Genomic DNA, 14,302 nt, shown 5'->3' on the forward strand with positions numbered 1-14,302 from the left:
TTCCTATTTTTAGTAAAGGGAAATTCTAAAGTATAAGTATGGCTTCTTCTTAGAGACATGTAGTTTCGATATTCTGTTCTTCTTTTATATGCTAATCTTCAACTCCAACTATATCATATCCCCTATCTTCTTCAAATATGTCTAATCAAATTTCTCTAAGGAAATTCTTATGTTAAAAAATTACTCAGATTTAGAAAGTCTGCACCAGATTATTTTGAAAGTCCTAATGCCATTTTTATGCATTGATAACAACTTTTAGTCTAGAGTATAAAAAGAACTTCCAATAATAATGAAGCATTAATTGGTTAGTCTTTAGCACTCCATATGCATCACCAAAAATTCATAAAGTCATAACACCATCATAGAAGGAATATATTTCTAGGACGTTATTATCTTTCCCTAGATTTTCAGTCATTCAGCATCTAACCTGGTGTCTTACAATGTTTCTATTCCCAAAGTCCTATAATTACCCCCAAATCCACTACTTAGATTGCTTATTTCTCAATTTCAGTAGTCATATGAGTTAAATATATATTTGCTGAGACCAGCTGCTTATTATTTTGAAGTAATTACATGAGTTCTCATGACAACATTGACAGTACCAACTATTGCCATTATATTATATTCTAGAAACTATGAAATTAATCTCCATGAATATAACACTTCCTATTCAATGATAATGAGTTAACAGAACATTTCTAGATTGACCAGCATTTTCAAAGATAACACCATGCAGATTCTGGATAGATCTGTGTTCTTCTATAATGTTCTGTAGATTTTAATTAACAATATTCAAATCAGCTAACATTTCAGGAAGTGAATTTAACTTTCTGTATAAACATGTTGTTTTACAATATTCTTTGCAAAATACAATCCCTGTTTAACCTTTAAAATAGAATTTATGTTTACACCATAGAGAGAAAATGAACTGGAAATAAAATAGAAGGGATAATATCTTCCATGAGAAATTCACAGTCTATCAGTGATAGTCTCTTTGGGATACTATAATTTTACATGGGTTTTAAACTTTTTCTTTAAACTTCCAGAAAGAACTTATATTCTACCATGTTAATTTTAAAATGGAAAAATATATGTTGTCATGATAACATTTTAAAGCACTTTTTTGACTCTCTTCCCCCAATTATTTGTCTTTTGTTTGTATGAGAGAGATTATGGGAAGGATACACCTGATTCAAATAGTAAAAAGCAAATATCACCAACATAGGATGCCATTTAAATATGTTAAAGATTATAAAAATTGTTTCATATGCATATGCATTAGTAGGTTGCTCTCATTACTTTTTCTTTTCTTTTTCTTTTAAATTTTTTAATTTATGGAATAAAATAGCATTTCCATAATATAGTATGCTAAAAAACCCAATTGTATATTGTTGTGTGCGTTCTAGCGCCCCCAAGTTGGGGTACTAAAATGTACTATGCTTTCTAGAGCCTTCAATCTGGGATGCCAAAATATACCATGCAGGGGAGGCAGAGCCAAGATGACAGAGAAGGCACCCGCGGCTTTCTAAGCTCTTCTTTTACCCTCACTATCAATATTATATTCAGCCTCAAAAATAGGCTTGACTGCTACAACTCATAAAGATTAGAAGTATAACAACTTACCAGCCAAAGATAATTTGGAGTCTCACCAGAAAAGGTTTGTCCTTGGGGTTGGGGGAGAAGATCAGCACAAGCAGGGAGAGAACTAGAGCAGTGGAGCCCCAAACCAGAAGTGAGAGCACAAATCACAGCACAAGCTTGCAGCCCCAATCCACAGTACGAGACTTTTCCTTGGGGCAGTTGCGAACCTGCATGGCAGGGGGGCACAGCACAGGATAGCCTCTAATCTGTACAGTGGGGAGCTTGGCTTGGGGAAATAGAACTTTTGCAGGGTAATTTGCTTCCAGGCAGAGATTTCAGGTCTTAGCTGGGCTGTTCGCTGGTCAGCTGCTAATACCCACAGCCCCACAAGGGACTCTGGCCTGGGGCAGTAACACTTTCACCACTTAGTCTCTAGCCTTAGGGCAGTTGCTAAACCACACAGCTCCACTGGGCACTTTGATAGCTCGGCCAGTGCTAAATCACCTCCGGTTGGGGAAAGGGGAAACTTTCACTCAGAGCACTCCCATACCTCGGAGCCAAAGCCGGTTTACATGTCTCCTTGCTCTGCAGAGGAAGCTGGTAACCCCCTTGCCCTGAAGGCATACACTAAGGGCTTTAAAAAAAAGAATAAAAAAATGAAAAGGACGATTGACAGCTTTTAGACAGAAAAGGCAGTTCTGCAACCCGGAAGAGACTAATAGCAAACAGGCACCAGACTATACACCAAAGGGGAATGTTACCTGTCTATGGTATAACATACCATGTTATGTTTTACATAACACTCTCATAGAAGAGACCATTAAAAGTCTCAAAAGAAAGTTACAAGAAAAATGGGGAAAGGAAAGAGAAGCTTTGCAACAAGAGAGCAACATCTTCCTGAAATATGAATTGGAAAAGGTAAAAAATTCGCAGGAAGTGCAGGGAAACAAAATTTGTGAAATGGAAAAAGTAAAAAAAATCTCTGGAAAATAAGATTTGTGAATTGGAAAAGACAAAGAACTCGCAAGAAAGTAGGATCAGTGAATTGGAAAAAGAAAATAATTCACTAAAAAAAAAATTAGTGAAATGGAAAAAAATTCCATAGAGCAAAAAAATTCATTTAAAAACTCAATTGGACATATACAGAAAGAAGTAAAAAAATCTAATGAAGAAAATAATTCATTAAAAACCAGAACTGAACAAATAGAAACTAATGATTCATTGAGACAGCAAGAATCAGTCAAGCAAAACCAAAAAAATGATAAACTGGAAAAAACCATAAAATATCTACTTGGAAAAATAACAGAACAGGAAAATAGATCTAGGAGAAATAATCTGAGGATAATTGGATTTTCTGAAAATTATGATGAAAAAAAGAACCTAGATACTATTTTACAAGAAATCATCAAAAAGAACTGTCCAGAGGTAATAGAATCAGAAGGTAAAATTGACATTAAAAGAATTCATTGAACACCTTCTGAAAAAGACTCTAAAATAAAAATTCCAAGGAATATTGTGGCAAAATTTCAGAACTATCAGATTAAGGAAAAAATTTTACAAGCTGCCAGAAAAAAAAAAAAAAAACATTTTAAATACCGAGGTGCTCACAATAAGGATCACCCAAGATCTGGCTGCCTCCACATTAAAGGATCATAAAGGATCAAAGCTCCTGGAATCTGATATTCCTAAAGGCAAAAGAACTTGGAATACAGCCAAGAATAAACTACCCAGCTAAGCTGAGCATTTTCTTCCAGGGAAGAAGATGGATATTTAATGAAACAAATAAATTCCATTTGTTTCTAAGGAAAAAACCAGAATTAAACAAAAAATTTGATCTCCAACCATAGGATGCAAGAGATGCAGAAAAGGTAAAAGGAACTCTTGAGAATTGTATTTCTGTTGGGGATATGCCAAAAGACTACATGTATAATTTGATTTTACTGATATAACATAAAAAAGGGAAGTAGATATGGAAAAGGATAATGGCAGAAAAGGGAGAAAGGGGTGATAAAAAGAGGGAAACCACATCCCATGAAGAGGCAAAGGAAACTTGTCCTATCTGAGGGAATTTAGAGAGGGGGAGGAACATTGTGTGAATCTTACTCTCATCAGAGTTGGCTCAGAGAAAATAATTGACATATTGTTTTAGAGAAAATCCTCTCTTGCCTCATTAAAAAGGGGAAGAGGAAAAGGGAAACGAAAAAGATTAATAAGGGAAGGGTACAAGAAAGGGGAAGAGAATCAAAGGTGGGAGGGAGGGACTCTAAAGAGGGTGAGTGTCGTGATACAAGTGAGGCACATAAGTTTTAAACTGGGAAAGAGGGTTGGGGGGGGCAAGAAAAAGAAAAGCATAATCTGGGGATATTAGGATGGCAGGAAATACAGAATTAGTAATTTCAACCATAAATATGAATGGGATGAACACTCCCATAAGGAGGAGACAGATAGCAGAATGGATCAAAAGTCATAACCCTACAATATGTTGTTTACAGGAAGCACATTTAAAGCAGGGAGATACATATAGAGTAAAAGTAAAAGGCTGGAACAGAATCTATTATGTTTCAAGTGAAGTCAAAAAATGCAGGGGTAGCCATCCTTATCTCAGATCAAGCAAAAGCAAAAATTGATCTAATCAAAAGAGATAGGTAAGAAAACTATATCTTGCATATAAGGTACCTAAAGGGTAGCATAGACAATGGAGCAATATCAATATTAAACATATATGCACCAAGTGGTATAGCATCTAACTTCCTAAAGGAGAAGTTAAGAGAGTTGCAAGAAGAAATAGACCGTAAAACTGTAATAGTGGGAGATCTCAACCTTGGACTCTCAGAATTAGACAAATTAGGTATGATAGATCTTTGGAGAAAATTGAATGGAGGCAGAAAGGAATATACTTTCTTCTCAGCAGTTCATGAAACCTATTCAAAAATTGACCATATATTAGGACATAAAGACCTCAAAATTAAATGCAAGAAGGCAGAAATAGTAAATGCTTTCTTTTCAGATCATGATGCAATAAAAACTACATTCAACAAAAAGTTAGGAGTAAATAGTAATTGGAAACTAAACAATCTCATATTAAAGCATGATTGAGTGAAACAGCAAATTATAGATACAATGAATAATTTCACTCAAGATAATGACAACGATGAGATATCATACCAAAATTGTGGGATGCAGCCAAATCAGTAATAAGAGGAAATGTTATATCCTTAGAATCTTACTTGAATAAAACAGAGAAAGAAAAGAGCAATGAATTGGGCTTGCAACTAAAAAAAAACTAAAAAAAAGACCAAATTAAAAACCCCCAATCAAATACTAAATTTGAAATTCTAAAATTAAAAGGAGAAATTAATAATATCAAAAGTGAAAAAACTATTGAACTAATTAATAAAACTAAGAATTGGTTCTATGAAAAAGCCAATAAAATAGATAAACCTTTGGTAAATCTGATTAGAAAAAGGAGGGAAGAAAATGAAATTAGTAGTCTTAAAAATGAAAAGGAAAAACTTTCCACCAATTAAGAGGAAATTAGAGAAATAATAAGGAGTTACTTTACCCAACTTTATGTCAATAAATTTGATAACCTAAGTGAAATGGATGACTACCTCCAAAAATATAGACTTCCCAGATTAACAGAGGAGGAAGTAAAGTCCCATTTCAGAAAAAGAAATAGAACAAGCTATTAATCAACTCCCTAAGAAAAAATCCCCAGGACCAGATGGATTTACATGTGAATTCTACCAAACATTCAAAGAACAATTAACTCCAATGCTATATAAATTATTTGATAAAATAGGGAATGAAGGAGTCCTACCAAATTCCTTTTATGACACAGACATGGTACTGATACCTAAACCAGGTAGGTTGAAAACAGAGAAAAAAAGTTATAGACCAATCTTCCTAATGAATATTGATGCTAAAATCTTAAAAGATATTAGCAAAAAGACTACAGAAAATCATCCCCAGGATAATACACTATGATCAAGTAGGATTTACACCAGGAATGCAGGGCTGGTTCAATATTAGGAAAACTATCAATATAATTGGCCATATTAATAACCAAATTAACAAAAACCATATGATCATCTCAATAGATGCAGAAAAAGCATTTGATAAAATCCAACATCCATTCCTATTAAAAACCCTTGAGAGTATAAGAAAAATTGGACTTTTCCTTAAAATAATCAGTAGCATCTATTTAAAACCATCAGTAAGCATCATATGTAATGGGAAAAACTGCAACCATTCCCAATAAGATCAGGAGTGAAACAAGGTTGGCCACTATCACCAGTACTATTCAATATTGTATTAGAAATGCTAGCTTTGGCAATAAGAGTTGAGAAAGAAATTAAAGGAATTAGAGTAGGCAATGAGGAAACCAAATTATCATTCTTTGCTGATGATATGATAGTATACTTAGAGAACCCCAGAGATTCTACTAAAAAGTTACTAGAAATAATCCACAACTTTAGCAAACTTGCAGGATACAAAATAAACCCAAATAAATCATCAGCATTCTTATATGTTACTAACAAAATTCAACAGAGTTATAAAGAGAAATTCCATTTAAAGTAACTACTGATAGTACAAAATACTTAGGAATCTATCTGCCAAGGGAAAATCAGAAACTTTATGAGCAAAACTACAAAACACTTTCCACACAAATTAAGTCTGATCTAAGCAATTGGAAAAACATTAAATGCTCTTGGATAGGGTGAGCAAATATAAATAAAGATGACAATACTACCTAAACTAATCTATTTGTTTAGTGCTATACCAATCAAACTCCCAAAAAACTATTTTATTGACCTAGAAAAAATAACAACAAATTCATATGGAAAAACAAAAGGTAAAAAATTTCAAAGGAATTAATAAAAAAAATTAAATGAAGGTGGCTTAGCTGTACCAGATCTAAACTTATATTATAGAGCAGTTACCAAAACCATTTGGTATTGGCTAAGGAATAGATTAGTTGATCAGTGGAATAGGTTACGTTCAAAGGACAAAACAGTCAATAACTATACAACTAGTGTCTGACAAACCCAAAGACCCCAGCTTTTGGGATAAAACTTACTGTTTGACAAAAATTACTGGGAAACTGGGCATTGACCCACACTTAACACTGTACACCAAGATAGGTCAAAATGGGTTCATGACCTAGGCATAAAGAATGAGATTATAAATAACTTAGAGGAATGCAGGATAGTTTACCTCTCAGACCTGTGGAAGAGGAAGGAATTTATGATCAAAGAAAAACTAGAGATCATTAGTGATCACAAAATAGAAAATTTTTGATTATATCAAATTGAAAAGTTTTTATACAAACAAAACTAATGCAGGCAAAATTAGAAGGGAAGCAATAATACTGGGAAAATATTTTTACAATCAAAGGTTCTGATAAAGGACTCATTTCCAAAATATATAGAGAATTGACTCTAATTTATAAGAAACCAAGCCATTCTCCAATTGATAAATGGTCAAAGGATATGAACAGACAATTCCCTGATGAAGAAATTGAAACTAATTCTAGCCATATGAAAAGATGCTCCAAGTCTTTATTAATCAGAGAAATGTAAATTAAGACAACTCTACGATATCACTACACACCTGTCAGACTGGCTAGAATGACAGGGAAAGATAATGCAGAATGTTGGAGGGGATGTGGGAAAACAGGCACACTAATACATCGTTGGTGGAATTATGAATACATCCAACCATTCTGGAGAGCAATTTGGAGCTATGCTCAAAAAGTTATCAAACTGTGCATACCCTTTGATCCAGCAGTGTTATTGCTGGGCTTATATCCCAAAGAGATCTTAAAGAAGGGAAAGGGACCTGTATGTGCAAGAATGTTTGTGGCAGCCCTCTTTGTAGTGGCCAGAAACTGGAAACTGAGTAGTAGCCCATCAATGGGAGAATGGTTGAATAAATTGTGGTATATGAATATTATGGAATATTATTGTTTAGTAAGAAATGACCAACAGGATGATTTCAGAAAGGCCTGGAGAGACTTACATGAACTGATGCTGAGTGAAATGAGCAAGGCCAGGAGATCATTATATACTTCAACAACAATCCTATATGATGACCAATTCTGATGGACCTGGCCATCATTAGCAATGAGATGAACCAAATCAGTTCCAATGGAGCAGTAATGAACTGAACCAGCTATGCCCAGTAAAAGAACTCTGGGAGATGACTAAGAACCATTACATTGAATTCCCAATCCCTATATTTTTGGCCACCTGAATTTTTGATTTCCTTCACAGGCTAATTGTACAATATTTCAGTGTCTGATTCTTTTTGTACAGCAAAATAACGGTTTGGACATATATACTTATTTTGTATTTAATTTACACTTTAACATATTTAACATGTATTGGTCATCCTGTCATCTAAGGGATGAGGTGGGGGGAAGTAGGGGAAAAATTGGAACAACAGGTTTGGCAATAGTCAATGCTCTAAAGTTACCCATACATGTAACCTGTAAATAAAAGGCTATTTAAAAAACAAAAACAAACAAAAACATAAACAAAATATACCATCTGAATTAGTTCTCTGGAGGATTTTGGAACCAACCTAAGTCCTTGGTCTTAGTGGAGGAGTGATGAGACAAGACTCATGTGGATGGTCAAAACATGGAGTCTGTTTATTCCAAATTCTCTCAGCCTTATATACTCTAATACCCTTATATAACCAAAGTAATACTGCACATCTACTAACTATATACTGGGCATGTGGGACCACATAAGCAACTTGCTATTCTATGTAGAGTCTCTGCCACTTGGTATCACTCTGCTTCAACTACAATACAGGTTGTTACAGCCCCCTGACTTCTCAGGAAGGCCAAGAGCCCTTAGGGGAGATGGGGAGCCAAATCAGACATTGTTAGACACTGGAACCCAGAGTTCCCCCACTATCTGTGGTCCTCTGCAATATACAACTTGTTATTCCTTTTAAATATATAATAAAGTTATCATGTAAAATTTTTTTTTCTCCCGTAATGGTTAAAAAGCCTCTGGGAGCAAGGAATGTGGCTCAAGGCATGTGGGAGGACCTGAGGGATGAGAGGTTCTGAGGCACAGGCAAGTCCTACGTAAAGGTGGGGCATAGCCCCAGGAGGCGGTATCTGATCCCTGTTACCAGTTCTCCCTCCTTAGCACTCTCAAAGCCTAGCATGCCTCTCTCCTTCTTCTTGGGCCAATCCCATTATGACCTGCCTGTCCTGGTTCCTAGAGGACCTCCCCTTCCCCCGGATCCTCATGGAGATATAAATATATGCTATCTAAGAATAAAGTTCTCTTTCACTTCACCTCTACCTACTGGTGGTCTGTCTCTGTGGGATCCAAGTTGATGCCCGAAGATGGGTGAATGTGGCCTAGCCGTACCGTTGATGAAAGGGCATTAAGAATAGCTCAAAGAGGAGCTACTAGGTTAGAGTAGTCCATAGGGGCATAACATTCTCCTTTTCTCTTTCTTCCCCCAGCTCTAGAGGTATTGCAGAATACACAAATGTGTACATATATATAATCATTTTATATGTACTTCAATTTATCAGTTTTTTCTCTGCATGCAGATTCTTCTCCCTTAATTACTTTCAATGATTCTCTTCTCAACAAATCTGCCTAACTTGTTCAGTATAAAACATAAAAAGAATAACCTTTCCACAAAGTTCCTGGCACATAATAGGCTTCTTAACTTAACTTGTTGGCTTCTCCTGTATAAATAAGCCAAAATAAATCAATAATTTGCATAATCATCTTGGTATAACTAGCTCAGCTTTAGTATATTTCTTTTGTTTGAATTTTGGCATTAACCATGTAAGTAGGACTAAAATTATGTCTCTTTTTCAATGCAGTAAAAGTGAGTCTATATCATATGAAATATGTTTGTGACCTTAGATCTTATTGGAACTTTAGTAATTAAAGTTTTATGGAAAAATCACATAACAAATACTTAAAATCACATTAATATAGTCATATGATTGGCAAACTTTGAAAAAATGTGAAATCCTTGTAAAGTCACTAACTTTTTATACATACATTAATTTCCTTCTTTATGAATTTAATCAAAGCATTACATTCTTTTCTATAACCTTTAGTTATTTTTTCTCACATCAACCTTTTCCCCCTCAATAGACCAAAAATTCTTTAATAACACCAACATTTAAGTGTTATAAATTCTTAGGTGCCTCACTGGTTAGAGCACCATGCCTAGAATCAGGAAGACTTCTCTTCTTGAATTCAAATCTGACTTCAAACACTTACTAGCTGTGTGACCTTGGGTAAGTCCCTTAATCCTATTTGCTTTATTTTCCTGATCTGCAAAATGAGCTAGACAAGGAAATGGTAAACCACTCCAGTATCTTTGCAGAGAAAATCCTAAATGGGCTATGAAAAGTCAGACATAACTGAAATGTCTCAAATAAATAAATTATAGTGTATATATATTATGTATAGTGTATGCATAGATATATATTATTTATGGATATATATATATATATATATATATATATATATACGTATATAAAATTACATCTCTCTCTGGTATCTCTCTCAGGGTTGAGTGAAATAACTAGGGTTTATATATAATGACTTAACTTAAGTGTGATGACCACATATTTTAAAATCAGCTGGAGTCAGGAATTCAGATTAAGGGAAAATCTTCAATCTTTATTCTCAGTAGAGGTGAAGAAGGATGGGAGGTGAAGGGGGATCGGAGGTGAAAGGAGATCACAATAGCAATGTAAGCAGCTGCAATGGGAAGTCAGTCAAGCAGTCTCTCCCCACCTCTCTTCCTGTCTGTCTGCCTCCACCCACCAAAATCGTCATTTCCTATACAGCACATCAGGACTTACACAAAGAGTGGGCGGGGCCATTCTTTCTCCAAGCATATATATTAATAAAGTATGGTCCAATTACTATTTAGCCTCATGTACTTGGGACCTCAGTGTATCAACTCGAGCTTCAGCCTATTACACTTAAAGACCACACATGGAAAATAATTGAAAAGTTGACCATGTGTCAAATCAATATATTTGATAATTACACCTTTATTTTATAATATTTGATCATTATGATTTAGATCATATTTTTATTTCACCTTTTTTCTCTATAAATTTCTGATTTAAAAGGTAAAGGTTGTTTTTTTTTTTACATAAATATCTTGGCAATTAAAATGTATTATTGCACTTCCACGCTTGTTTACAAATTCAAACAACCCCCTGATTTAATGAGATAATCATGCTGCAATATGAAATTATAGGAGGTTTGTTTTGTTTTTTGTTTTTTTGGCAGGGAGGTGGTGAGTAATGGGGCAAGGTGAGTATATAGTGAGAAGCTTCTTTTGAATGAATTCTGTCTTTAGTTTCTGTTCAAGAAAGTTTGAGTAAGGAGAACAATGTCTAGAACGAGGCTCTGAATTAAGTATTGAGATGTGAATGAGAGAAAAAGGAGACTAAGTATATCAAAGATTCTATTATTATATTTTCTGAAATGTAACCAGTTTGAAGCAAACATTAAATTTATGAAGATTGGAAGGTGAAAAATATTTATTTTTCTTCAGGAGAAATGAGATTATGTAGCAAACACAAAGCACACTTTTCAGAAGCAAATTACACAGGAGACTCTGTTTTACTCTCCCCAAAGACTGGTCTAGTTTAAACCTGTCTTCTGCATACGCTACCAATTTTTTCCTTTTATAGATAAAAGAAAAAAAAGGCCAAGGGAGCCTAAAACATTTGTCCATGTCCATCTATTCAATAAAGTATCAATGATAGAATTTCCAATCATGTTCTCTATTTCTAGAGCCAGTGATTTTTTTTCATTATGTCCTGCATAATGAAACAAACCAAAAACAAATTAGTTGTTCCAGGCTAAAGAACAAGTTAAACTGTAACTTGCCTGATTTTGAAGATTCCTCATTGGTTGAACCACTTACAGAACCAACCAAACCAAAGTGAAGGGTGTCATAAGACCCTTAAACAAATAGGAAAACTATACAGATTTATAATATATTTGCTGTCATCAATAATAAATTAAGGTGGTAATATATTCCAGATTTTTTGATTCCTAGTCCTACCACTAGAATAACTGTCTACTTCCCAAGGAACCTATATACATACATATATATATATATATGTATACATACATATATATATGTGTGTGTATATATATATATATATATGTGTGTGTGTGTGTATATATATATATATATATATATATATATATATATATATATATTTTATGGGCCTCTTTGATAGTCTGGGAAAGCCCATAGGCTCTTTTTTTTTATTTAATAGCCTTTTATTTGCAGGTTATATGCATGGGTAACTTTACAGCATTAACAATTGCCAAACTTCTTGTTCCAATTTTTCACCTCTTACCCCCCACCCCCTCCCCCAGATGGCAGGATGACCAGTAGATGTTAAATATATTAAAATATAAATTAGATATACAATAAGTATACATGACCAAACCGTTATTTTGCTGTACAAAAAGAATCAGACTCTGAAATATTGTACAATTAGCTTGTGAAGGAAATCAAAAATGCAGGTGGGCATAAATATAGGGATTGGGAATTCGATGTAATGGTTTTTAGTCATCTCCCAGAGTTCTTTCTCTGGGCGTAGCTGGGAACCCCAATATATAATCTAATTCCTGCTACCTCTGGGGATTTTAACATCTAATATTTTCTGATTCTTTATATTTTCTTACAGATCAGCATCTTCATGACCCATTTGTCCAATTATGGGAATGACCGCTTGGGGTTATATACCTTTGTGAACTTGGCCAACTTTATTCAAAGCTGGACTAACTTGAGACTGCAGACTCTGCCTCCAGTGCAGCTTGCTCATAAGTACTTTGAGCTTTTTCCAGAGCAGAAAGACCCTCTCTGGCAGGTAACAACTGTTCCAGTGGGAAAAGGGAAACACAGACTTGTAAAAAATAGAGAAAATACCAATTCTCCTTTCAGTTAAGTTCCATCTTCTTTCCCAACAAAATCAGTTTGGCTTTCATCAGTTGTAACTAAAATACATCTGAAAGAGTTTAGAATCCCTGTGGACATGCAGTTTTCTGGGACATTGTTAAGAGCTATTATATTCTAAAAAACCTTATAACTGGTCTATAAAGAGAACTGAAGGTGCCTTCTAAAAGAACTTACAATGTAACTCCAACCTGTAGCACTTTACATTAAGTGTCTTTACTATATGTTTAGTTTTCTCCAAATATAAACAAATAAATTAAGAATAAATAGAGCCATTTAAAAAGGAGACATTTCTCATTGTCCAAAAAGGATGAGAGACTTTGTGAATAATAGTCCTCCTTATGTAGACTGGTTAAAAAGGCCGTATCTGTTGTCAAATTTACTTTTTACCTGGGAGAAAATCTCACTTCCTTTGATGCTTATTGTTCTTGATTCATTGGATTATTATTTACTAACACAATCAATAAAGTGCTAGCAAAGAGTAGATTGTAGGATTCCCCCACTAAGCAGTAAGTGTTGAAGACTACTTCAGCATTCAGTATCCTCATTAGTATGCAACATTATGACCTTGTCATTTTAGAGTTTCTCTTCCTCATATAGTCAGTCTTTCAGTCAGTCAATAAGCATTCATTAAAGATCTACTACATGTCAAGCATTACGACAACACTGAGAACACAAAGATAGGTAAAAAGAGCTTTCAAGACTGTAATCTAATGAAGGAAACAATAATATACAAAACAGCAAAATACAGACATACAAACATACACTTGTACATGTGTGTGATAAATTGAAGAAAATAAATAGAAGGAAGGAACTAGCATTAAGGGAAATCAGTAAAACCTTCTCTTAGATGAAGTTTTAGTTAGGAGTTAAAGGAAACCAGGAGGAAGAATGAGAAGGGACAGGTTTCCAGATGTGAAGAACAGTCAGTGAAAACTTCCACAGTCTGGAGATAGAGTATTTCTTGGGAATATCCAAACACATATTAAGATCAAGATCAAATATAAGTGTGTTCATGGAATCACTGTATAAATGTTAAAATGTTACATAAAGTAAGGTGTCATGATTATCATTATCATTATTCATAGGAATATGACTTACAATTTAAAGAGACTTAGAATTTATGTAGCCCATACTCCTCAGTGTACACATGAGGAAACTAAGTCCCACAGAACTAAAATAACTAATAAATCAACAAACATTTATTAAATGTTTACTATGAATTAGATATTAAACTGAATGTGTTGAAACTTCCCCCTTCCTCACTCCCCTCCAAAAAAAGTCACTGCCTTCAAGGAGTTTATATTGTAAAGGATGAGACAACATATAGAGATCAGTACATAATAAATAAATACAGAGTAGATGGAAGATAATTCTTTAGAAGGAAAAATACTAGTATCTGGGGGAATGAAAAAAGCCTTTTGCAAGAGATATCCTCACAACTAAATCTTAAAGGCAGTAAGAGATTTTCTAAGACTAAGGTTATGAGGGAAAGCATTCTTGGTATGGAGCATTGTAGCTAGTTCAGTGAGGAGAGTAAAGTGTAAAAAAAAAGTAAGGAAGGGCCCAAGTTATGAAGAGTTTTAAATGGTCAACAAAGGATTTTATACTGGATCCAGAAGATCAAAAAGAACCACTGGGATTTATTGAGTAGTTGGGTGACATAAACATAGAGAATATAGAGGGAAAAGATTCCCATTTTGCAGATGAGAAAACTGAGGCAAACAGC

At 34.3% G+C, this 14,302-nt stretch overlaps 1 protein-coding gene across 2 annotated transcripts in view; it reads left to right on the forward strand.

Annotated features, from left to right (window-relative positions):
- The window catches only part of NDST4 (N-deacetylase and N-sulfotransferase 4), a 414,235-nt gene that overhangs the window by 302,621 nt on the left and 97,312 nt on the right, over window positions 1-14,302 (forward strand). For both annotated transcript variants that reach the window (XM_031941816.1, XM_031941815.1), the window contains one exon: window positions 12,305-12,487. In XM_031941816.1, the coding sequence (XP_031797676.1) occupies window positions 12,305-12,487 (183 nt within the window). The remainder of the gene's footprint in view (window positions 1-12,304; window positions 12,488-14,302) is intronic.

This window comes from Sarcophilus harrisii, chromosome 6, assembly GCF_902635505.1.
Source record: "Sarcophilus harrisii chromosome 6, mSarHar1.11, whole genome shotgun sequence".
In the NCBI taxonomy this organism is placed as follows: domain Eukaryota; kingdom Metazoa; phylum Chordata; class Mammalia; order Dasyuromorphia; family Dasyuridae; genus Sarcophilus; species Sarcophilus harrisii.